Here is a 25092-nt window from a genome sequence, read left to right as displayed (position 1 = left end):
GACTTTCAGTGGTTTAAATCTAAGGAATTATACAGGTGTGAGTGAACCTTTCTGTGATTTCACTTTTTGGTGAACAAAAAAAATTATATATTATATTTTGTTTTACTATCTTTTGAGATAAAGAAGAAACACCATTTAGGGGATCTATTCAAATATACTCCTAAGAATTCTCTAGAAAGTTGACAACTTCATTACATGAAAGGAAATTAAATCTTACAATTTAAGTGAGTACCCATTTGGTGAAGTTTGGTCCATTTTCCTGTACTTCATGTCATCCCATTCCATTGTGCTGTTTGCACTTTTTATCAGAATTTTCTGGGTTTTTTTGTTTTGTTTTGTTTTGTTTTGGGTTTTTTTCCCAAGCATTTACTTTCATAAATTTCTTCTCCTCTCCCTTTGTTTCACTTTGTTCCCTCATTTCAGAACTTCAGTGAGTATGATTTGGCCTCTTTTGGTTCTTTTCAGTGCACTTCGTTTCATCCCAATCCATTTTGTTGTGTTCAGTCCTTTTCCAAAATTCCTTTAATGTTTTTCAACTGCATTTTATTTCATTCTATATCCTTTCCAGAGGGCTTGTTACACTTTGTTCTCTGATTTCAAGATTTAATTTTCTTTCATGAAATGAAATTGCCTGGCCTCAAAGTACTCCAAGAGTTGGTATACTCTTGGTTTTTTCCAACATCAGGAGATTCCTCATGGTGCTCTGTGTGAGGAAGGAAAAAAAACCCTCTCTCATCACTGATTTATTCTCATTCTGAACCCATAACTTTTCCTATGACATAGCATTCTTGATAACTCTGATCTGAGGGTACTGTTTGGTGTTGTGAAGAAGTGAATGCTCCTTTCTCCTTTCAAAATTAATGCTGTGTCTTGCTGAAGGAATAAAATTAATCTTACAATGAAGCATCCTGGCATTCAGAGAAAAAGTGCACTAAAAAAATATGGACTAATGGATACTGAGAGTCTTGCTTTTGCTCAGAATGAGCTCAGGGTTTATTGATTTTTTTTAATCAAAAAAGCAAAATCCCTTTGTAAACCTTCATGCAGGTATTTCACTCTGTCATTTGAGTAGTAGATAATTTTTCACCTCTTTTTCTCTGAAGTTATTAAATTAATTGCTTTGGATTTTTATTGATAAAATGTAGATCACATGTGAACATGAATTATTGCTGCTAATTATGTGAATTATTGCTGGTAATTACGTGAATACTCACCTCTGCTGCAGGTGCTGTTCTAGATATTATATTTTCCACCCATTTCTTCCTCCACCTACAAGGTACCAAGGAACACATCCTTTCTCCCTCATAGTAATTAGACTCCCACACAACTATGCATAGACAGATTGCCTGGTTAAATGAAGCAGAAGACTTCAACTTCACAGACCCTTTGAGAGCTGTATCTCACCTGCTTCACCTCTCAGTAGGGACAAGTCAGCTTAGGAGCACTGCTGCACTCCAGAAGTTGTGTTTCTTTTTCCAGAAGCTGCACATCCTCAGGTACCACGCTTCAGGTGAAAGCTGAGAACAGCTCTGTTGTGGCTGCTCCCTGCTGCCACAGCCTGAGCTTCTGGCAGGACTCAGCATCAGGTGCTGGCTTCCACTGTTTTATGTAGGAATTTTCTAAATCAGGCCAGGCTTCAGATCTGTCCTGTTATGGAATGAGAAGGTCGTAGATACACACTTAAAAATAAGGAAGGTGTTGGGAAGTGAAGCCAATGAGCTTTGTCACAGAAGGTGCACCAAAGCCTGGAGCACAGCAAGAGGCAGAGGTGGTCACACCTCAGAGCTGCTCTGGAGTCAGCTCTCCTCCCACCCGGCTGGAACAGGGCAGTCATGTACACCCAAATATGCTCCTGAATGTGGGGCAGGTTCATGCACAATCACACATAAAGAACAGAAGTGCCACAAGAGTTTAGTGGCTGTACAGAGAAGACTCAGCCCTAATGTTGGAGAGGTGCTAGATAGTGAGAGCATGCAATAATGCTGGAACACTATTCCATAGCAGCTCTAGAATATTGTCTCTCCAGCAAACGTGTGTTTTTGCTGATGTGCGCTACCTGTTCACCAGCTCTTTTTAACTAGAATCACATTTATAATCTTCCTGTGGAAGTCTTCTATGCAGTTTTGCTCAGGATTTTTGTTAAATAGAATTACCATGCTTTCCATTTTTAGTACGTAGAATTACCATGCTTCAGTACATGCATGTCTGTAGGGCAAGCTATGTCCTACTAGGTAAAAAGAGCCCTTCTTTCAGAAATGCACATAAACCAATCCATTCAATAATTTTTTTTCCAGATGTTTTAGCATCACAGCATGAGAGAGAGCATTTCAAGTCACATTCCTTTCACAGCACAACAGTTCTGCTCTGCAGCTTGTCTTATAAAATGGATTGGATTGGTGTGTTCTATGTGCCATTATCAACATATACTTCCAATACTGATTTTATTCATCTGAAAACCAGCCTGAGTTAAAACTGCTTCATTTTTCAGATTCCCGAGTCAGATCCAGACAGACTTCCCCCACTGGATCCACCAGATATTGGCCAGATTTACCCAGTCCCAGCTAACATACGGCCTGTTTTAAGCAAATACAGAGTGGAGGTGAGATACTTTGACTATTTCCCTTTCCTAACCTCATCTCCTTTTATTCTCTTGTTGAACTACAACTGATGATTTTACAAATTTGATCAATATGATTCACATGGAAAATAGCATATAAGGGCATGCAAGGCTGTGCTTCCCCTGAGAAACAGTGGGGCTGTGTCTCAATCCTGACCTGCTGGGAAGGGATTTCTCTTGTGCAGAGCATGGCTGGTGGATCCACACTCCGTGCAACCAAGGAAGTGTCCACAGGAGATGGAGAGCTTCCCCTTGCAAATGACATCACTGGAGCTGAAGTTTGGCATCAGCTATCTATCTCACAGGCTTTTTCTGGGCCCTTGACTTCAGCTAAACAACTCCTCCTGCCTGTGTACAAATGTCTACACCTTCCCTACTCTCCTCTCTTGTACAATTTGTGTCCAAAGTAGCCTTATATTAGAAATCTGGGAAAAGCGGCAGCTTTTCCTATCACTGCAATGCCTGATGCTGCCCAGCCTCAATAATCACTGCCACTCATTCTGCAGCCTTCACACCACCTGCTTATTAGCCCATCTGGCCATGCCAAGCCAGGGTTTCTGCAGGCTAACAGTGCTTCTTTCTCTCTGCACACCACAGGTCCTGTTCTGGGGGGTTCGAGAGCTGAAGAAAGTCCAGCTCCTTTCGGTAGATCGGCCCCAGGTTCTCATCGAGTGTGCAGGGAAAGGAGTCAAATCCTCTGTCATACAGAGCTACAAGAAAAATCCCAATTTCACTGGCCTTGCAGACTGGTTTGAAGTGGTGTGTACAGCATGCTTCCCCTTGCCTGTCTGTTCTCTGGTTAGACAAGGTGTTAATTACCATTATCTTCCTTTCTTGTCAAATAATTTCTTCTGTGTCTTGATTAAATACTAAGGGATGTCAGTTCATGTGCAAATGCTATTGATTTGAAAATGCTTTAAAAGACTTCTACTACAACCATCTAATAAAAGAAGATTATGTTTTTCATGTTAAGTCCCAAGAAGATAAGAAAATATGTTTCAATCTGATTTTTACTGATAGATTGGAACATGTGGGCAGCTAACAGAAATATATTTAGTATTTTTCCTCCTCCTTTCCAGTTTTGCTGGGTAGTGTTCAGTTTCCTTTGTTTTCTTTCCATTTTTGCAACTTTCCTTTGTTTGTTACTGGGCTATTAAGGGGATTTATAATTTCTGGCTTTTGAGCTCAGGACCTTCTTACATTGTCACACCTGCTTTTATGAACTGCAAAGTAATGTACCACCTGTTGGTTGGGTTATAAGAGATGGCACTTTCAGAATCGGTCACCAACAGAATAAAACTGTAAATCTGTTCAGTTTGCTCTTGAGAAAAATATATCAAAACAATAACATGGGTGCTGAAGTACAGTTCCTACAGTATTTCTAGCTTCTGTTGTACTGTCCTAAGAGCTGATTTCCTCTTGGTAGTTCATCCTATACGGTGGTTACCCAGGGTTCCCGTCTCATTTTTGGGCCAACTGAGGCAGATTGGGCAGATAGCAGCACCATCTGTACAGTCCACTCTGTATTTTAAAGAACAAAGCTTTCTCCAGATTTTGCAGAAAACCAAAACCATGTTGCCTATGTTGAAAGCATTTTGCATTATGAATATATTCATTGCTAAGGAGGAGGAGGGAAGGAGGGAAGAGTAGAAGCCTTATTGTTGTGCATGAGAAATATTCTATATGTGTCCTATGTTCTCTAGCAATTCACTCATGCTGCTGTCTTCCACCTGCACTAGGAGCTGCCTGAAAATGAACTCTTGCATCCACCACTAAGCATCTGTGTGGTTGACTGGAGGGCGTTTGGGAGGAGTACTCTTGTTGGAACACACACCATCAACTGTCTTAAGCAATTCCTGTGTAAAACCCCATTAGGTCCTCAAGCTGCCCCTAACAGAGTAGACGTTGTAGAAACTGAGGAAGGTAAGTGTTCAATTCTGACCCCAAATAAAAGAACAAAGCACCTTCTTAGAGGTTTACACTTAGAAGTGTGCTTTACTGTGTTGAGCATAACGTCAAACCCTTAATCACATGATTATTTGATGATCATCAAATGCTATGACAGTATTTCTGCAAAACCTTACCTAACTTGCAAAGTTTCAATCTCAGCTTCCCCTGAATCATGCCAGCCTGCTGAGCTACCCCAAGAAGAAGCATTTTTAGCTGATGACATCTACGCTGAGGTGGAGCAGGGTAAATGGACGGTGGTAGAGCCAGACCCATCCCTCACAGCACTTCCTGCCACTGCAGCAGAGCACTCTGCCCCTGAGCCAGGGAAAGAGAAGAAACAGAAGGTGGGTACAGCTGAAGCTACCTGCTAACTTCCTCTGCAGTCTTGCAGACTTCAGCCCTTCCTTATAAAGTGGTAACCTGCTCACCCCAGGTTTAGAGATTTTGGGTATTGACGTTGACACCCACACTATCTTGCTGACCCTCAAAAGAAGTAATTAACAACGCAGCTTTGCCCCACAGAATTTCATTACTTCCACTAATATAGTTTTAAAATACTTGCAGATTCAAGTGGGAGAAGCTAATTTGTATCTAGATGTTTGCATCCCTTGAAACATCATTATTTATTATCTGTGTAGATTTGCCTATTGTATGGGCTGCTCTGTGGCAATGTCTCCAATGTTTAAAGTCATGACAGTCAGTAGAAAATACAGAGATAGCTTTAATAATATGATGATCACAATGAAGTGTCTTGGAATAAAAGACAGACAGGAATTCATATTGCATTTTATTTTACTCTTGGAGGGTGAAATTTTCTGTGTATACAGCTGTTCATGCTTAATGTCATGAGTCAGGTGATTAGTTTTAATCAGTTCTAGTGCTTTCACCATCATTTGGTAGGAGATGAAAAAATCCATCAGACGGTCAACAAAGAGGAGGAAAAGAACCATTGCAGATGAATCAGCTGAAAATGTTATTGACTGGTGGTCAAAATACTATGCTTCTGTGCTCAAAATGCAAAAGGTGAGTCATGCCCAAAACTCTCACAGATGAGCAATGTTGTAAAAGTAGATTTACTGCTGAATTATTCCTCTTTGATATTACACTCATAATGAGGAGTTTGTCCATTGTGTTTTCTTTTGAAAGGCAAAAGGAATTTTTTTCAGTGAAGGAAAACCTGATGACAGTAAGTAAATTATTTGCATTTTTCTGTTGCTTTGCACCATAAGTGTCTCTAGTATCACTTCTCTACTATTTTGCTGTCAACAATATCTGGTAAAAGTACTGTTGGTGTACTGGGCTCTTTCCTCTACAGAGGATCAGATGTTGGGTAGGTTAAAACTTCACAGCCAGTGTTTGGTTAACATGATTTTTCTGTCATCCAAGTATCATGCACAAAGATTAGCAAAGTCAAAGTCCTAAAGAATACAAGATAGAGATTATCCTGATCTTAGGCTGCACTTATAACAGGTTCCAGAAAAGAAATTCCTCTCAATTTTGAATCCAGTTCAGGATCAGTGATGCAGGAACAGCTTCTGCTAGGAAGCATACAAGTTATTTCCATAGCTGGAAAGCTTTATCTAGCTTAGGTTCTAGGAATTTTCTTTTTCACAGGAACCTAAAAGAATTGTCCAGAAACAGGCTCTGTATGTATGTCTCCATACATATGTGTTCCATGGTTCAACAGGTCCTGCCATAATCAAACTAAACTCTGGAAAAAATTATTTTTGGGCAAATATGACTGCTTGAGAGGCTGGGAAAATAAAGAAATATTTACTGTTTACACAGAGCTGCTATTCAGAATGAAATTAATCACCTTTTCGTGCCAGAGCTGACCACTCCCCAGTGACTGAGGTGATTTAAAGGTTTAAAGGGGGTGTTGAGGTTGTTCTGAATGGAAGACATGACCTAAATACATCACATGACAACATCTTGGGAAGAGCAGATAATGGTGATTCAGTGATCATCAGGGCTGCTGAGAGATGAGATCAGTTTCTGAGTGAAGCTCACTTGTGCAAATGGAGGAAATATTTACATAGAAAATGTTCTACAAAAATGTGATGTTCATTTACTTTTGTGACATCCATTCATAGGCTATTCAGGCAGTTGTGGCTTATTGGTGCTGACTGCTGATTTCAGACCTTGCAAATTCTCTTCTGATCATTTTTGTTACAAATTTTCACCTGTGATGATAAGCATTGTACATGCAAGACGTCTCTGGCATGAAATATATATCTCTAAATATTTAGTGCTGCTAAACACACAGGAACTACTCAAAAAATGAAAGTAAAGTGAACTCAAAATCCAGATTTCAGCCAAAGAGCTGAACCATCTCACTGTAACTTTTAAGGGCTCACCCTCTTTTTGTTGGGAAATCCCCTCTCAGTGTCTGGAATCTGACTTTAGTCTGGTGTACCTTCTTCTATTTCTTACACTTCCAGGCTTTCACCAGGTGAGACACACCCTATTTTGTGATATGTTTAAGCAGAGAAGGACTTGGATCCTGATATCTGAAGTAGCTGTCAGCTTAAACAACAGCTTTCCATTTTAAATAAACCTTAAATTTTATGTGAAAGCTGATAAAATCTGTTTATTTGCATTGGGTAGGAGTCAGAGAGGGAGGAAAAGGGTGGTCTGGGAGGTGGCCATCAGGGAGGGGTCATACAGGACACCATCACACTTGGTCCAGCAAGCTCTTTGTGAAGACTGGCAGCCACAGAGAGCATAAATTGCCACCTCTCTGCCTGGGAGCACCAGTGGTAAAAGAGAAGATCCCCATGTTTGGCACTAGAGAAATAAATAGAAAAAGAGCAAGGGGGACTCTTTAAAAATATATTTTGCATCCTTCTCTGAAGTGTTTTATATGCTTTCCTTACTAAAACACACATGATATCATTAAATTTCTGCAGATAAGCAGACTTCTGACCACATAGCATTGATCATAGAGGATGACTCAGACAAAAAGAAGAAGGATAAGACATTGAAAAGGATACAAAAGAAAACTCCAAACCTAGCCACACTGCAGGTAAGAGAAAAGTAAGGCTGAGGTAAGGCTGTTGTTACTTACTGTCTCTCCAAAGCTTGGCATCAGCAGCTGAGTTGGGCAAACCCTCCCTAGATATATTTGAGACACTTTAAATGAATAAAACACACTAAATTATAGTGATAATGCCTTTCAGCACAAGGGACACAAAGGAGACCATGGTCTCATCCAAGTGGATGTGGCCCACTTGGTCCTAGACTTAATTTATTGGTGTAGACAAACCCAGAGAAACTTCAGTGAAATTCAGTTTTGTTGTTTGCATGTAAAATACTGCAGCTGGAAATCCCAAAATATTGCAGCCTATTAAGAATGTCTTAAAAATAGAGGTGGAGAGCATTGCTGTGATGGCTGGTGCATTCTCCTTTATGGGAAATAATATTCAGCTCAAATTTTATTTGATTGGGTAATGACAGAAGGAATTCTAAGAAAACTATATGGGCTGTGCAAAATGTCTGAAGAGATGAGAGGTTTGAAAAGATTAGGACAGTTTGGATTAGATTGTGGCTGAATAAATGGGAATTTAAAAGTGCTGTTTCCATTTTTTAAGAGATAGCAGTAGCATAGGCCCTTCTATTTCACGCTTGATAAATTACTGGAGGAGAGTATTGAAAAAACATGTTCTTTGAAAAATTATTTGGTCTTTTGAGCTATCCTAAAGCTCTGTCCCCCCAGCAAAGGCAAAATGCAGCAAGGAAACAGAAACAAAGAGCAGCACATTCACAATTTTTCACTTACACCAGTGGCTACAAATGTTCATTTTGGCCCCTCCAGATTCACTTCCACCTGCTACATTAATGTGTTATTTCAATAGTTGGGAAAATACTTTGGTTGAGGACAAAACTGGTCCTGTTTTAAATGGGGAATTAACTTTTTTCCTCAAGGACTTTTGCAAAACCTTGGTTTTTATTAAAGTCTTCATTTTGGGTGAAAATGAATTTCTATTCATTCTCTAATAAAAAGGTTGCTATAAATATATTCACTGCACCACGAAATATTAGCGTGCTTCTATTTTCAAAGATTTATGAAGGAGACTTGGAGAGTGAATTCAGTAACTTTGAGGACTGGGTGAAAACTTTCCAGCTCTTCAGAGGAAAATCTAATGATGAAGTTCATACTGATGCTGAAGACAGAATAATAGGAAAATTTAAGGTAATCTTTAATGTTGATTAAATGGGTAATCATTTAGAGACTTTAGGCTTTAATACATATTTCAGGTATGCCAGGGATGAACAAAATAAATAGTCTGTTGTAAATAGAATTAGCTTTATTATATCAAGAGTCAAGTTTTTCCTTTCCCATTATCTGATAGAAAAAAGCATCATCCAGTATCAGGTGTTCACTTCTGTTTGAAATAAGGAATCACAAGGAGTTAGAAATTACAGAAGGGGAAGAAGAGATATTACATAGTCCAGATTTCACAAAAGTATCTTGGTTTCTACACTATCAGTTTCAGAACCTTACATGTAATTTTGTGTAATTTAAGTGTAGGCCCTCACAGCTACAGCCTCATCTAGGGCTCCATGAGGCAATCTGAAAAGTTCAAAGCCTGAGCAATGTTATTAGGATTTGTTTGTAGTTTAGAGGAACTGATTAAAGTAATTGATATCTCAATTAGCTTGCAATGCAGATTTCTGTCCAAATGACTTGTTAGTTGGTTTCAGGCAGTATGAGCTACTCAATAACATGAGTCTATATTAATTTATATGAGCTGCAAAAATACAGTTAGATTCCTGTCACACTGTTATGAAACTTCCTCAATGGAATTATTAATATACAGTTAAGGTCAAACTATTAGTTTTAAAATATTAATGATAAGAGAACTAGGTTTAGAACACCTACAGGTATTAGTTTAAAACAGTCAATAGGCACAGAGGTACTCCTTGTAAATATCTAGATATGATTGTACTATATTGTATAGAAAAGACATTTTAAAAGGTGATGTTTAGTGCAATGCAGTTTGGGTTCCCTGTGAAGGCTACCACAAAATAAGTTGCATGAGTGATGTTTTTTTCATTCAAAGGGTTGTTTTTTTATTGCACTTGATCTGTTTTCACAGGAGATAAAAGTCAATGTATTTCCAGGGCTCCTTCTGCATATACCCAAGTCCTGAGGATGGCAGCTTTCTGGATGGAGGGCAGCCCCGCATCCTGCAAGGGATACCCCCAAACCACTCTGTCAAAGTGCTTATCAGGGTTTATATTGTGGCAGTAAGTAGACAGATGCTCTTTTAACCTTGAACTAACTTGGATTTTTATTTTCAACTCAGTTTACTTTAAGTGTCTTTGCAGTGTAGATTCTGAAAATCTTCATCCATGGGGTTTGGGCTTTTTTCTGGTCATATTTCAGGCAACATTTCATACTGTAGAAATGTTTGTTCAGAGTAGAAAATATTATGTATATTCCTAACAATAAATCTGGAGATTTCTACAAGATTGGAGAATCATGTAATTTGTTCAAACTAAAAGGTCTGGATACATAACTAAATTACAGATACTATAGATCTATAGTATCTAACTTGTAGATAACCTGCTCCAGCCACAATTATCCAAATGCAGCCAGTTTTAATGAGTAGAGTTGTTAAAAATGACACACATTTCAACAAAATCTCAGTAAGGGTGAAATGGTAGTGTATTTTCGAGGGGCTGTGAATAGCATACTGTAGAAGTTCTACATGTAAATAAATTTGGGGTTGATTAAAGTAGAAATACAGAGCACGAGGTGAGAGAATGATGTTGAGAGGTAAAATTGGTAGAAGAAACTGGTATTTCAGAGAAACAAGAGAGTTTCAGGTATCTGAGACAGAAAGATGGCATGCAGAGAGACTGTGGCAACAAAATACAAAGAGATAGTTTTACTTCCTGAATGCATGAGGACCTTGAGGTCTTTTCCAACCTTAAGAATTCTGTGATTCTATAAAGAATTGGTTTGCACTGTTCAAGGATCTGGAACAATATTTGTGGGTAAATCTTTCCTGAATCCTACCTGCACTTGTGCACCCAGCTTCTTCTAGCATTGCCTCTCCTGCTCAGCTTTTTCTGTATTAATGATGAGACATTTCCAGCTTTGCAAACTCTCCAGATCATCTTTTCATAGTAGTCTACAAAGCCACAGCCAAATTTTACATGACATGAGGCAGGCAAAGTCCCTGAACTTCCAGAATCCCCAGGACTGGGCAGGAAATCCATAGTTCTGTGTAGGGACCCTGATGTATTTAAGCAAACTTCTTGAGGACACAATTTTTCTTCTTAACAGGCATTTAACCTCAGCCCAGCTGATCCAGATGGGAAGTCAGATCCCTACATTGTGCTGAGGCTGGGCAACACAGAAATTAAAGACAGGGAAAACTACATCCCCAAGCAACTAAACCCTATATTTGGAAGGTCAGTTATGACTTATTTTTGTATTCAGTATAATTTCTGCTTTATCTCTTCCTACCACTGTTGCCATTACTAATTGTTTGCTATGTGCTGATTTCTGCTTGTTTGGATGTTTTGTAATTCTGATGGTTAAAATGTTGGGAATTGGTGTAACACTGTATGATAATAAAATATTTCATTTTCTTACCCATCAAAACATACCAAATAATGCAATCCATGAGAGGTTTTGCAAAATGATGTGTCAGAAGAAGTGAGACAACAAATGATAATTTTCTGTGCAAATTAATACAATCGTTGAGTTTAAAGCAAAATAAGTATCAGAACAATAAAGTGTGATTTCACAATCTTTGTTGCTGTTTCAGATTGAATAGAGTGCTAAATAAATCTCATAATTCTAGGACATATGAGTTTTTTGAACTCAGACAGCCTTCCAAATAGGGGACCTAGGGGCAAACTGTCAGTAAATATCCAGTTTCTTATTATCAAAGCTTTATAGTTATTTGTATTTTTATGCTAATAGCTGTGATTTTTTTTTGTCTCCAGTAAATTTCTCTATTTTAAGAAAGTTGAAAATATTTTCAATTGGGGTGGAAGAACATTAAGACAGAAAAACAATACTATTTTGGACTGAAATACCCTTAGAATGTGAGGAAAGGCAGAAAACTATTCCTTAGGAGACAAAGCTCAGTTTTTTCTGTGCTTTGGAGAAATCTGTGTTATAATCAGGATGACCTGTCTTTCACTAATTTGTCAAATCCCTTTTACAATCACATTTATATTTTCAACTTCTCATCACATCTCAAAAATATTGATTCCTGAAAAATGCACCAAGTGAAAAGGGAGTTCTTATCTTTGGTTTTTTTTTTTTTTTTTTTTTTTTTTTGAGATTTATTTAAAACTTTTGCCTGATCATTTTGTTGGGTGTCCCCAAATTTCTATATTCTATATTTAACCTGCAGTTTTTGCAAGAAGACAGAAAATACTTAGATGTCCCTTTTGGGGATTCTGAAAAATGTGTGAGAACCATTACCTACACCTATGCTACAATAATGCTAATGTATGCGCATTACTGGAGTCAGAATTGTAGGTACAATCTTAGGACTGTACACAGGGTGGTAGGGAAGCTGGAGAAAGATATGGTTTTGCACTGTGTGTTTTCAGCACGTTCATGTATTTAATTGAAGCAAAAAGCACTACCAAAAAAGCCCACTACATTTTAGAAGAGACTGTTTGCATGGCATTAATCAGCCTAGACTTTGAGACTCCAAAATTGATTTGACTTCATGTAGGTCTCAATTTTTTCTGTAGATCATTTGAAATCCAAGCTACATTCCCCAAGGATTCGTTGCTCACAGTCTTGATCTATGACCACGACTTCATTGGAACAGATGATCTTATTGGAGAGACTAAAATTGATTTGGAAAATCGTTTCTACAGCAGACATCGAGCTACCTGTGGGTTACAGAGTCAATATGAAATGTAAGTACTTCTTCAGGCAGCACAGAACTCACAGTGAGTGACTTGACGTAGAAATTACAGATGTGTTCCGGTTGTGCTCCAGGTGTTTGCGCTTTCTCCAGCACGAAAGTTTCACAGAGGGTATTTTAATTAAAATTTACCAAAGAGCTTAGTGGTGGCTTTGGGTAGCTGCCAGCCTCAGTGGGAAATGGATATTTTAAAATTAACAGCACTGTTGGTTCAATAAGTATTTTAGATAGTAAACAGCTGATGTTTACAACATACCTGCTTGAGTAACTGCCTTGGACAGGCATAAAGGGCAAATGGGAAAAATATCTCAGAGAAATTATGCCAGGGCTCTACTTTGCTCTGTGTTATTCAGCTGCAGCTGGAGTGATAGCAGCAAGGGGCTGGGGTGGCACTGGTGGGAGCAGGAACAGAAACTGCTGACATGACCTCTGTGACAGGGTGAGCTGTGGGGCAGTGAGGCTGAGCTCCTGGTCCCTGCCAGAAAGCTGCACGCTCAAGGACCTTGTGTATACAAATTAATTCATGCAGAGAAAGTCAACCTAAAATAACTCAGCTGCCCTGGGGTGGGGCACTAACCTGGGAGATATGTGTTTGGGGTTCTTCTATGATTGTTTCTCATTTTTTTTCTAAAAAGCAAGAATGGACAATGTCAAAAAGCAATCCAGGAACACAGACCAAACCCCAAAGCTTCCCTTGCCAGCTCAATCTCCAGTGTGATATTTTTCTTCATGTGCTAATTATGTGTCCCAAATAACCTGAGCTCATCCTTTGCATCTGGGAGCTGCAGAATAATTCTCCTTAAATGGAGGCAGCACATGTAATCTCAAATCTTTCAGGTACAACAGGGAACAAGGCCTGTTCCTTTTCCCCATGGGAAGTATGCCATGCTATTACTTTATTTAAACTGTAGGCAAGGCTGCCTCAGCTTCTCCTGTGTTTTAAGAGAAAGGAGTGGTTGATCTCCAAGATCCTGAGCAGAAAGAGGCAGTGTTTCAAATAAGAAGCAGTGCTGGAGAAAGGAAAAGTTTGACCAAGCTGGTATCAGGCCACTGACCACAAAGCAAATTTCTGCATTGAAATTCCTGATCTGTCAGTGCACTATTCTGAAGGAAAACCTCACCCATTCGCTTCACTCTGTCCCCTCCTTGCAGAGAAGGGTACAATGCATGGCGAGATGCAACCAAGCCAAGCGAGATCCTCACTAAGCTGTGCAAGGACTACAGAATAAGTGGACCCTTCATGAGGCCAGGAGAGATACAAGTAGGAACAAAAATCTTCAAGGGACAGACAGTCTTCACAGAAGATGAGAACGGTAACAAAGGAGTAGTTCAGCATCCTCCCTTTGCATTGTAGCAGTACCAGGAGCCTGCCAAGATGTGGCTGGAGCTCTGCTGGGCTGTGAACTCTCAAGCTGGATTACTCTTAAACACTCATGTAACTCTGGCAATGAAGGCTGTGTCTGTATTAGCTTTTGCTGTAGCTCAATTGCAAAGAATCTGTAGAGTGAAACAGTTGCTGCTGATGATTTGACATCCTCATGGTGGCTATTGGGGAATACCCTGGACTAGCTTCTACCTGATCCAAAGGATGGGATGTCCAAGATTGGTTGGAGTGTGGGGGACCCTCTTGGAACATGTCTTCTGGCTTAGTGTTGGTCTGTGCATGCTCTGAAATCCTTCCCCACAGAATATCAAAGCATGGGAAGCCAGGAAGAGTCTTTCAAAGAATGTATTCTCTGTCTAAATTAAAACACTGGAACAGACAGACCCAGGAAGTGAGAAATAGAGGGAAGGGAAATACTGTTTTGGAGGGAGTTACTCAAGGTCAGACAAATTTCTGACCATAGTTACATTCCAGGCCACTTACCAGCCAGTCCTACCTTACCTTACCTACTTGTCTTTCCTCTCTGTTTTTTTCCTGATTCCCCTTCTGACATAGCACTCTATAAATCTGACACAGCACTCTATAAATCCAGATATCTGTGGGGTCCGTGAATCTTGGTGACAGGATGTAATTTATTGTCAGAGCTCCCAGGTTAAAAAGAGGTCAAAGCAATTGGGACCTCCAGTGTCCATAGCACACTGGGGTGGAGTGGGACAGAGTCATCAGTGAAAGGTGCCCCTGCCCGTGGCAGGGGAGATGAACAAGATTGTCTTTGAGCATCCTTCGAACCCAAACCATTCTATGATTCAATTTTGTACTTAGAATAAGGAAAACAGATGTGAAGATGGAGCCTTTCAAGAGGGTGAAAGAAGCTGGTCTAGGAGACAGTAGTGGACACTGTGGCAGTGTAAGAAAAGCTCCAGTTCCTTATCAGTGTTGGTTTGTCTTTGACACAATTCTTCATAGCAACTGCAAAATACAGCTCACACTTTGAGTGGAAGGCTGCCAAGGAAGTACTGTTGAAGGGAGAAGAGTTGATCCATTTTTGGTTTCTTGGCCTAAAAGAGATTTTTTACTCCAGTATTGCTGTTTGTTTTCCTCACTAGCAGATGACTGAGTGTGACTACCAGCAACAGGATGTCTCAATCAAAATTCTGGTTCACTAAAATAAGATTCAGACAAACCAATGTCAGATAGATGATGGAAATTAGAAGCAAGGAAATACAGGACCAGATGGCAAAGACCAAAAGACTTATGTACACAAGTTTTTCAATATTGTACAGAAATAGTTTATCTCATGCAGTCTTTACATAATTTCTATTCAGATTGCTGTTCTGACAAGTACATCTGGGTCCTTATTTCCTGATGGATTTCTGTGGTGGCCATCATTTGGTCTGTAAACTAACAAAGGCCATAGAATTGAGCTCTAGAGACATACTGAAAAGGGAAAGCAATCCTATTTCCACTGTAGAGATGGAGAAAATTATAATTATCCATCCAGCTTTAATTTGCAAGGGAAGGAAAAATTTAACTTTGCTCTAGGAAGAAAGAAGTTGATTAGGATAGGATAGGATAGGATAGGATAGGATAGGATAGGATAAGAATAGTCTGTTTGGAACAGACCTACAACAATCATCTAGTCCAACTGCCTGTCCATTACTCCCAGATAGTCTAGAATTGCCTGTAGCCAATGGGAAGAAATATGCATCCCCAGAGGTTAAAAAAATATATATTTAGAAAGGTTTCTTTGAGAGGATACAGGATATTGTAGGATAATCTGTGTCATTGTTACGGAAGCTGCCTGACTGAATAGCAGCTAGACGCCTTGTTTTTAGCTGGCTAAAATTAGATGTTGGTGCACAAGAGGGAACCAAGATTCATAACCACAAGATCATCCTTCCTCACTCTCTGAGCCATTAGGAAGGGTTTAATATCTACTGTTTAAATTCCAAAAGAGTCTTTTGCCAACGATCAGTAATTCAGACACAGCAACATGCGTAGGAAGAGTGATAGCAATTTGTTGACACAAATAAATCTTAACCTTCTTCTCACTTAGGGACTTCTAATCTAGAAGATATCACTTGTCAAAATTCTGGGCTCCTTTTGTGTGGAGCCCACACAAAAAGGGAGGAAAGAGAAGCTCAAGAGCTCAAAGGGCTTTCTCTGCTTTCTAGCACCCACACTATGTTCAATATTAGCACTAGTCCCTCCTTGAGGTGCCATTCTCTGGAATTCTCTGGGTATCCCTTCCAGCGACCAAGGTGAGAGGGTCAGGAGGTGAAATGTTCTTGCCCATGGACTTCAACTCTCTTCCTCTGATGTGTGATTAAATTCTCTAAGGCAGTCTTTGCTGTTGCCATCAAAAAGTAAAAGGAGGCATAGTTAACTCCTAGTGCCTATTTACTGTCAACTTTGTCAAATCAAAGTCTCCTTGTCTTTCACAGGCTTTAAAACTTTGTAATTTTCTGCCAAAAGAATAACTGACATGTTTCTTCCATCTTCCTGTTAAAAACTGATGCTTTAGCAGTGGAATGATTTGCTGTATTTTACAGAAAAACTGCTGCCTGAGTGCTAATCTTCTAATTAACCCAGTGGGTCCCCTTAGTTATGCAAATTAGAAGCATTTCAAGGCCTTTCTTTATTTAGCTGGAATACATAAAACCGTCCTCTTAGCTCAAGCAAAATTTTAATGAGTACCTCTAATAACTAACGAAACATATTACCAAGGGGTTTCAACATTATAATTCAGCTCTCATTGTTCTTTTTGTTTCACTCTTTCCTACAGAAGAGCCAGTTGAATCATATGAACATCTCTCCTTAAAGGTTTTACGTGCTTGGGAAGAAATCCCTGGAGCTGGCTACAAACTGGTCCCAGAGCACATTGAGACTCGGCCTCTCTATCATAAGGACAAGCCAGGCATGGAGCAGGTAGAACAGCTCAAAGGTGGTGGTGATGGAGCAGTTTTCACTCCCTCCAGTTATTGTGCTTTCTATTTGTAACTGCAAACCTACAGAATCAGCACTCCGGTGCTGCACCAAACATAACACTTTGTACAGTATTAATCTGGAAATTGTCACCCATGGGTGTACACAGCCACTTACCCAAATACACAGTAATCACACAAGGTGTAACTGCAAATTTTTTTCTTTTAGATGCTTTACTTTATTAAGTTAACAAAACCTCTGCTTGTATCAAATCTTGGTTCTCCTTTTTCTGTTCATCACATACTATTTTTGCATGTATTTTGAATGTGTTTTTTTGCATGTGTTTTACCTTGAAGCTGACAGTGTTTGAGCTCTACTTCAACTTCACCAAATACCTGAAAGATTGAAAGAACATGTGCATGAAAAAGATATTGTATAGAAAGTTCCTAGATTAAACCATAGTTACAGGATATTGAGCTGGTTGGTGCTTGCAGATGAAGTGGTGATTTTGGATGTCAGAACTACACTGAAAGCCTTTTAAAGCCTCTGTAAAATAGGGTTACAGGGATGTTTGTCTCTTTGTTTTCAAGGGTCGTGTACAGATGTGGGTTGACATGTTTCCTAATGACATGCCTCTGCCAGGACCCCCTGTGGACATTTCACCAAGAAAACCCAAAGGGTAATAACTCTGTGCTTTCCTCCCACCACAGTGGCAATAACTCTCCAAAGACTGAGTCTTTCTTAAATGTCTGGAAATAAACAGAAAATTAAATACTAAAACAAACCTCCCCAGTCCTGAGGAAAGTTTTCTTAGGTTCACATGACTTAAAGAGGAGCATCTAGTTTGGTTTCCTCCATTAAACAATTCTAAGAACTGTTGGTGATTTTTCAGCAAGAGCTATCACACACCTCTTACAAAGATATCCTTTTTTATCTTTTATCCATTTATTCTTTATAATAAAGAGATTGCAGGTAGCTAGAGGCAAGTAATTCTGATGTTACTATCTACTTGTTGAGCTGCAAGAATCAATTCTGGTTTCACTAGCTTTTTTGCTGAGATAACTTCCTCAACCCTGGTTGAGCTTTTTAATCTGCTACAATAGCATTACATGTGCTGGATTTCCAGCAATTTGTTCAAGGATAAGATCGAGAAACACATAAAGCAGTAATGGATAAAAGAGATCTGTTTGGAATAGCCTTCTTCCATTTCCTTATGCTTCTTTACATGTAATGTAAATAGTTGTTCAAACAAATTGAATATTGTAAAGAAAATGCAAAAATGAGAATCAGAATTCTCAGCCCATCCTGTGTTTTAGCAAGGCCTTTCCTGAGAATTTCATGAGTGAAACATCATCAGGTACTATTCCTATGTTTTTTGATTAGACCAACAAAGAATCCATGTAGCAATCACTTCTTTCAGACCAGCACTTTCTGTAAAACCCCTTAACAACATTTTCCAATCAAAAAATATTTAAAACTAATCAAGCCCATAAAACCAAATTGTTGCTGCCATTTTTGCAGTCTACTGTAGCAGGCGAAAATAATGTTGAACATTCATCACAAGGAAAAACAACCAGTACATGTAGACACAAGTTGCACATCTTGATGACGAATACATATTTGATGCAGCAAAACAGGCTCCTGCCTCTATAAAACTTCAAACATCTTGTGAAAGCATCTCTTATTGATGATCTTTGGTTGAACAAGACTCAGGTGAGGCATTGCAGATTCAAGTTTTTTTGGCTATTGCAGAGGCTTGATTTTCATAGAGCTCCTTAAGAGATCCATGATGTAGAGCACCTGGTAACTTCTGAAGCAAATTGTGCCACACCCTGAGATTGAGGCTATTTCCAAGACAGGGAAACTGTATGTTGGTGTTATCAAACATAGTTAATTTGTCTTTTTTATGTATTTTGCAGTTCATACAATGACTTAAAGAATACCTAAATTTTTCAGTATTAAATTTTTATGTCACCTGCAATATTGGTATTTCAGCTCAAGTTTTGAGAGCTTTGGATGGCCACCATAAATGTTTGCATATAGGGTGTGAAAAGGAAGGAGAAACTTTAATTCCTTTTATGGTTGTTTCTAACGATGATTGTGCCTGCTTAAATGCAAATATTTCCAAGCAGTCCTCTTCCCTTTTAATGCCCTAGATTACACAAAATGCAATGTTTTTAGGTATTTCTTCTAAAAAGCATCTCTCAGGGAACTCTATTCTTTATTAGCAAGCTGATCACTCTTTTGGAGACAGCTCTGATTAAGTTTTTTCAGATCAACTTTGCCTTGTTCCACTGCAGGATTTTTGTGAAAAAAGTTGAAAATGAACAGGCATATAAAAAACAAGGAATTTTCCATCCCATTGAAGCTGGCAGTGACCCTGCTGTTGTCCCTTATAGTCCACGAGATGAGGGGAACCAACATCCCCACTCTATCACCAGACTCTTGTAAACAAAAGAGGCCTGAGACTGATGCACAAACACAGTATTTCTCACTTTATAAAAAACATGATTTGATAGAGGTTGGTTTGCATTAGGGCCTGACCAGGGCTTTACACACAATCCTTTTTTCTTTTTCAGATACGAACTGAGGGTAATCATCTGGAATACAGAGGATGTCATTCTAGAAGATGAAAATATCTTTACAGGGCAAAAATCAAGTGATATCTATGTAAAAGGGTAAGCTCTTCACACTTCAAAATAACATGCAATATTTCATTCAAAAATCAGAGGAAAAAATTATGTTGTGAGAATATTTGATGAGCTATTCAGTGACCTTTGCACTTTGCACTAAATACCTGCCAAAATTACTCACCCATATTGGATACTTCTCCTTAATGGTCCTGTTTTACTTCCTCTGAAAATCAAGTCACAAAAATGACACTAATCTTTAATTCCTACTCAGGCAGAGATAGCTCACAAAAAGCACCAAGCTCACAGTTTAGCACAGGGGATCAAACACTTACAGAACTTGAACTGTAAGAGCTTACATGGATGCAGAGAGATTTGACATAATCAGAGAAAAGACTACTAGGGCTGGGAAGGAATTATGGGCATAAATGGTAGTACAAAGTACTGAAAATCTCAGGTGTCAGACTGGTCTTAGATTTCTTCCCATTTTTCCACTCCTAGAGAGTAAGTTTAATAGGCCAATATGAATTGAGTGTTCAGAGCAACAGCAGAGTAGCTTTGAGAACATGAATTTGAGAAATTAAATAGGGAGCCAGCCTTTGTGCTGAGCTGTGTGATGAGAACATCACCATCAATGCCAGAGTGCTCTGACAGAGAAGGCAGGAGTGGGAAACTTTTGCTTCTGTGCCTTAGTGATAAAGACACAAATCTCATTATGTTGAAACAGTACATGTGGCACTGTATCTGTCACCAGGCATGGATTTGTACTTGAGGCAGTGTCATGTTTCAGGTCGGTACCATTTTTCACAATTCTTTTTTGAAATATTGGGGTTGCAGGGGAAAAGCTGCTCTTTGGATACAGCACAAAAATGCTAATCTTTATTCAAGATGTGATAAATCATCTTCAGAACTAAAACATGGGTCATTACCTCTCTTCAGATGAGAAAATTATGTTTAAGAAAGCATCCTTTGTACCACAGTATATCTGATATTGTGAACACTGTAACAGAAACCAAGAGGAAATCACAAAAAACGAAGAGAGACTTCTCCAGCCATATAAATACCATGTTTATAACTGCAAACAGGAATTGCAAAAAAATTAGGCTCTAATACTGAGCACTGATCACAGTCTTGAGAGAGTGATACAGAATTTATTAGTGTGGCAAAACATTGATACAGGGTGATTAGTGCTGGATAAAAGACTGATGCTGTCACCAGTGCCTGTCTCAAAGAAGGGAGGTGTCCTGGCCAATAGCAAACTGGTACTGGCCAAGTGGTACTTTGGGGTCTGATTGAAATAAAAACCATGTTCTCATTCTCAGCATTTGATCACCACTGGTCATTACAGTGGCTGGTGTCCCACGATCCCCCAAGCCAGGGCTGCTGTTGCCTGTCACCGTGCCAAACACTGTCTCTTACTGGTTAGGCAGGAATTTGTAAATGGTCAGGCCTGAAACCAAATTACATTCTAACAATTACATTTCAAGATTCCCTGGTGACAGCAATGATTTCCACTGTGTGCTTGCTGTAGGTGGATAAAGGGCCTGGAAGAGGACAAACAGGAGACAGATGTACATTACAATTCCTTGACAGGAGAGGGCAACTTCAACTGGCGCTTTGTGTTCCCATTCCACTACCTCCCAGCAGAGAAACAAATGGTGGTTACTAAAAGAGAAAACATATTTTCCTTAGAAAAGACAGAACGCAAAATACCTGCTGAGCTGGTGCTTCAGGTGTGGGATTTTGAGAGACTCTCTTCAGATGATTTCTTGGGTAAGTATGCAATAGATCTGCCTGAACTCCGTCTGAGGTCTCACCAGACTCATGTTTTGCAGAGGTATGCACAAAGTGGTGTCTGAGCCCCAGCTTTTACTTTTTTTCTGAAGCATCACATTGCAAACTTACACATTTCTTAGAAAGCCAATAATTAGGTCAGATGAGAATGTCAGGGCAATACAAATGAATGACTGGCAGTACAGAGAGCTCCTCAGCTGCTAAATTCCTCCATGGATCTCATCTGGAAGCTGCTATTTGAATGTCTTTGTGTCTGTCTGGTCCTTGAGTGTTGTCAAATTATTTTTCTCCAGGCACTCTTGAGTTGGACCTGAATGGGTTCCCTCGAGCAGCAAAGACAGCCAAGAGCTGTGACTTAGGCACAGTTGTAGCAGCAAGTGAAGAAAACAAGATCTCCATATTTCAGCAGAAGCGCATCAGAGGCTGGTGGCCTTTCATCAAGGCTGGGGAGCTCACGGTAAGCAGCTCACTACAAATGAACAGCTTTTCTCTGGGACTAATATGCTAATTTTGGATTTTAAACAACCACCACTGGCAACCCATAAGATTCCTCCAAATGCTTTAGTGGTTCTCCAGATATTTGCTTCAGAAGAACCCAGATAACTGAGTACTAAAGTGGCTTTTCAGCTACATTCAGTTCCCTAGGGGGGACATAGACCAAGAGCTATCAGTTACTCATTTCCAGTAGTATAGCCCTTTATATATTCACCTGCTTTAATCCTTTTTTGGGGTTTCTTCCCCTGTCTCTAGACTTTCATTGATTCTCCAAGGGTGTTCCTAAAGCTCACCATTCCTTCACATTTCTGTCTATTCCAGCAAAAAGAATTTTTAATGAAAAGTGCCATCTTCAAGTTTATTGCCTTATTCAGCTTGAAGCTGTGTGCTTTCCATTAATTTAGTGAATGAACTCCACTTCCAAATCCCAGATTTACTTCCCTATTCTCAACTCTAGTACAATTGATTCCCTTTCTCCCAGTCCACTTTAATCACTCCTTGCTTCCACATTTATAACTTTATTGGCATCCTTCTTTCAGCCCTGTTCTGTGCTGAATCACAGCCAGTGGGCATAGATCAACACTTCAGATTCATACCATCCACAAAGGTATAGGGTAGGAAAATCACAAATATATGTAAAGTCATTTGTCTGTTTTTCATCCATCACAGAGTCTATAAAGCTGATTTGATTTATCCACTCTGAATTGTAACTGGATTCTTTAAATCCCATCTTCCTTTTGTGAGCTGAGACCCCACAGCTCAATGCTCCAGCACTTGTGACTGGCTGAATTTCCCTCTGCTGATGGAGTACATCTGGTCCATGTCAGCAGCACAGCTTCCAGCTCAGACATTCAGCTCTGCCAGGATGTGTGGTAGATAGAAAATGTGTCTTTTCAGATTAATTACATGATAATTTAAGAAGCAGAAAAGGTATTTGTGGGTCTGGAAGAAAATATCTGACCTCTCCTTGAGCATAAATCAGCAATTTGTGCCTTTGTGGTTTCTCTTCAACTGCAAAGACTCTCTTATTTTCCTTAATCAATTTCCTTTGCCCTCAATTGGTTCCATCATTTCTCCACAAGACAAATCCTGCTATGAATTAGTGATAGTAACCCAGGACTGGATGCTTACATATTCTCTCTCTGATCCAGGGCAAGGTGGAAGCTGAGTTTCACTTGGTCACAGCAGAAGAAGCTGAGAAGAATCCAGTAGGCAAAGCTCGAAAGGAGCCTGAACCCTTGGAAAAACCCAAGTGAGTAGGAGCATACTCATTAAACATGCTGGGGCAGGGGCATTCAGCAGAAGATGGGGAAGGGCAACCACCTGACCTCCCTGCAGGACACCTCTCTGGTCTCCTAGATTTTCTTCTCTTTACTGCTGCAACCTTCAGCAAGAAATTGTGCAGCTTGTGCATGGCCTGGTGGCTGGCACTGCTGCTGGCAGCACCTTCAGGTTTGCTGAAATGTCTTCCTCTGGAAGCCCAAATAAATTGCATTGCTGAGCATTTGCCCTCAGCTGCAATTCACACATGAGCTCATTCCATAGCTGACCTGGCACGTGATAACATCTTAAATCACCATAGCTTACACATACAGTCAACATCTCAGTTTGGTAACCTATAAAGATCAGTTTGCTTATATTTATTATAGTAGTAATCAAATCATTTAGGTTGGAAATGATATTTAAAATTATTGAGTCTAACCATTAATCCATCTCTTCCAAGTCCATTGCTAACTCATGTTTCTAAGCATGACATCTACAGGTCTTTTAAACACCTCCAAGAATAGTGACTCTACCACTTCCCTGGGAAGCCTGTTCCAATGCTTGACAGCCCTTTTGGTCAGTAAACTTTCACCAATACACAATCTAAACCCTCCTTACCCTCCTTGAAGCAACTTGAGGTTATTTCCTCTCCTCCTGTAATTTGTTACTTGGGAGAAGACACCAATTCCCACCTGGCTGCAGCCTCCTTTCAGGAGGTTGTAAACAGCAATAAGGTCTCCTCTGAAGCCTTTTCTCCAGAATGAACAACTGTAGTTTCCTCAGCTACTTCTCACAAGACACATGCTCCAGACCTTTCACCAGAGTCATTGCCCTTCGTTAGACACACAGAGGATGTGACTTACATCTCTAATTTTATTGTACATGATACTTGAAGAAGAAGATGCTTATTTTTCATCATAAGGCTGTTTAATGAGGACATTGTGTTTTAACAAAGGCAAATGATCTAGAAGGAGCAGTATATCTTTCAGCATTTGTCACATTAAAATTATCAGCTGAGTTTTTTGAGTTCAGGAAAAAGGAACTTTATTTTGGCTCAAGTGCTTTGTTCTACTAAAACACTTGAGCAGCTTTTTTTATGAGCTGGATAAAAAAAAAAAAAAAGGGTGTGAGAAATTGATGTTATATTTCCTGCTACTAAAGCTTCTAAAATTCAATTGCTAGCCATAATGGTAATGATTACACATTCTATTTAATTTTGTTGGTTTGAGATACATCTCAGGATAAACATGAGACAGGATAAAGGAATTATCAGATCAGAGGTAACAAAGCATTGTTTAAACTAGCTTTGGAAACACTTTAATCCTTTGCTTCACCCAACACCTTTACCCAAAGGCAGGATGAGCTTTGCCTGACAGGTGTCTGTTTGAAAGATTCCCAGTAATGGAAACTAAAGTACCTCTTTCAGAGGAGAGAGGACTGGGATAGCTCTAAATACATGTGGTGGAAAGAAATCAGCCTAGAGAGGTACTGTCAAGTGGAATAGAAGAATTACATGTCCAGAAGATTGTCAACAGGTTGCACAGGGCACTGCTTTATTTTCCTCTCATTGTTTGCGACCCAGCCCATGCACCCATGGCTGCCTAGGGCTCCCTGTGTTTTCAGCTCAAGGGCATTTTATCTGCAAATGTGCTGCTGGGCCAAAATCTTGTCAGCAGCCTGGTGGCTTCTTCTCTGATGCACAGCCTGGAGGTGTTTTGACCCAGAAGCCACAAAACCAGTCTTCCTCCAGATCTTGGACTGAGTAATCAGTGGCTTTTGTGGTGTGAATACACAGCCAATATATGGCTCAACATAATTCTACTCTCAACTGAGATGTATGCCTCAGTTAAATCAAATGAAGGGTGGGGATAGTGTCATTTGACACTACCCATCTCAGAAGCAAAACATTCAGGTTCCTTTTGTAGGTGCTCATGGTACAGGTGGAGGAGTTGTCCCATTTCCTCAGCACACATATCCTGAGATATGAGCTGGGGAAAGAGATGACTTGGCCTCCTGAAGATCCTTCCTCTCCCCATGCAGACAGCCCACAGAGGACCAGACTGAGCACCCAGGCTTTACATTTAGGCAGAATAAGCCTTAAGTTTACTAGAGAAATATCAGCATGTG

The 25092-nt window shown here is 39.6% G+C and overlaps 1 protein-coding gene across 1 annotated transcript in view; it reads left to right on the top strand.

Annotated features, from left to right (window-relative positions):
* The window catches only part of FER1L6 (fer-1 like family member 6), a 66173-nt gene that overhangs the window by 38889 nt on the left and 2192 nt on the right, over positions 1-25092 (top strand). The window contains exons 23-40 of the mRNA XM_077781566.1: positions 2489-2599; positions 3215-3376; positions 4357-4540; positions 4727-4911; positions 5468-5590; positions 5714-5753; positions 7477-7592; positions 8628-8759; positions 9692-9817; positions 10863-10990; positions 12296-12466; positions 13627-13787; positions 16644-16786; positions 17374-17462; positions 19363-19461; positions 20945-21186; positions 21501-21664; positions 22854-22954. Coding sequence (XP_077637692.1) covers positions 2489-2599; positions 3215-3376; positions 4357-4540; positions 4727-4911; positions 5468-5590; positions 5714-5753; positions 7477-7592; positions 8628-8759; positions 9692-9817; positions 10863-10990; positions 12296-12466; positions 13627-13787; positions 16644-16786; positions 17374-17462; positions 19363-19461; positions 20945-21186; positions 21501-21664; positions 22854-22954 — 2477 coding nt within the window. The remainder of the gene's footprint in view (positions 1-2488; positions 2600-3214; positions 3377-4356; positions 4541-4726; positions 4912-5467; positions 5591-5713; positions 5754-7476; positions 7593-8627; positions 8760-9691; positions 9818-10862; positions 10991-12295; positions 12467-13626; positions 13788-16643; positions 16787-17373; positions 17463-19362; positions 19462-20944; positions 21187-21500; positions 21665-22853; positions 22955-25092) is intronic.

The sequence above is a fragment of the Lonchura striata genome, chromosome 1 (genome assembly GCF_046129695.1).
Source record: "Lonchura striata isolate bLonStr1 chromosome 1, bLonStr1.mat, whole genome shotgun sequence".
NCBI lineage: Eukaryota > Metazoa > Chordata > Aves > Passeriformes > Estrildidae > Lonchura > Lonchura striata.
This window is presented reverse-complemented; position numbering and strand designations above follow the sequence as displayed.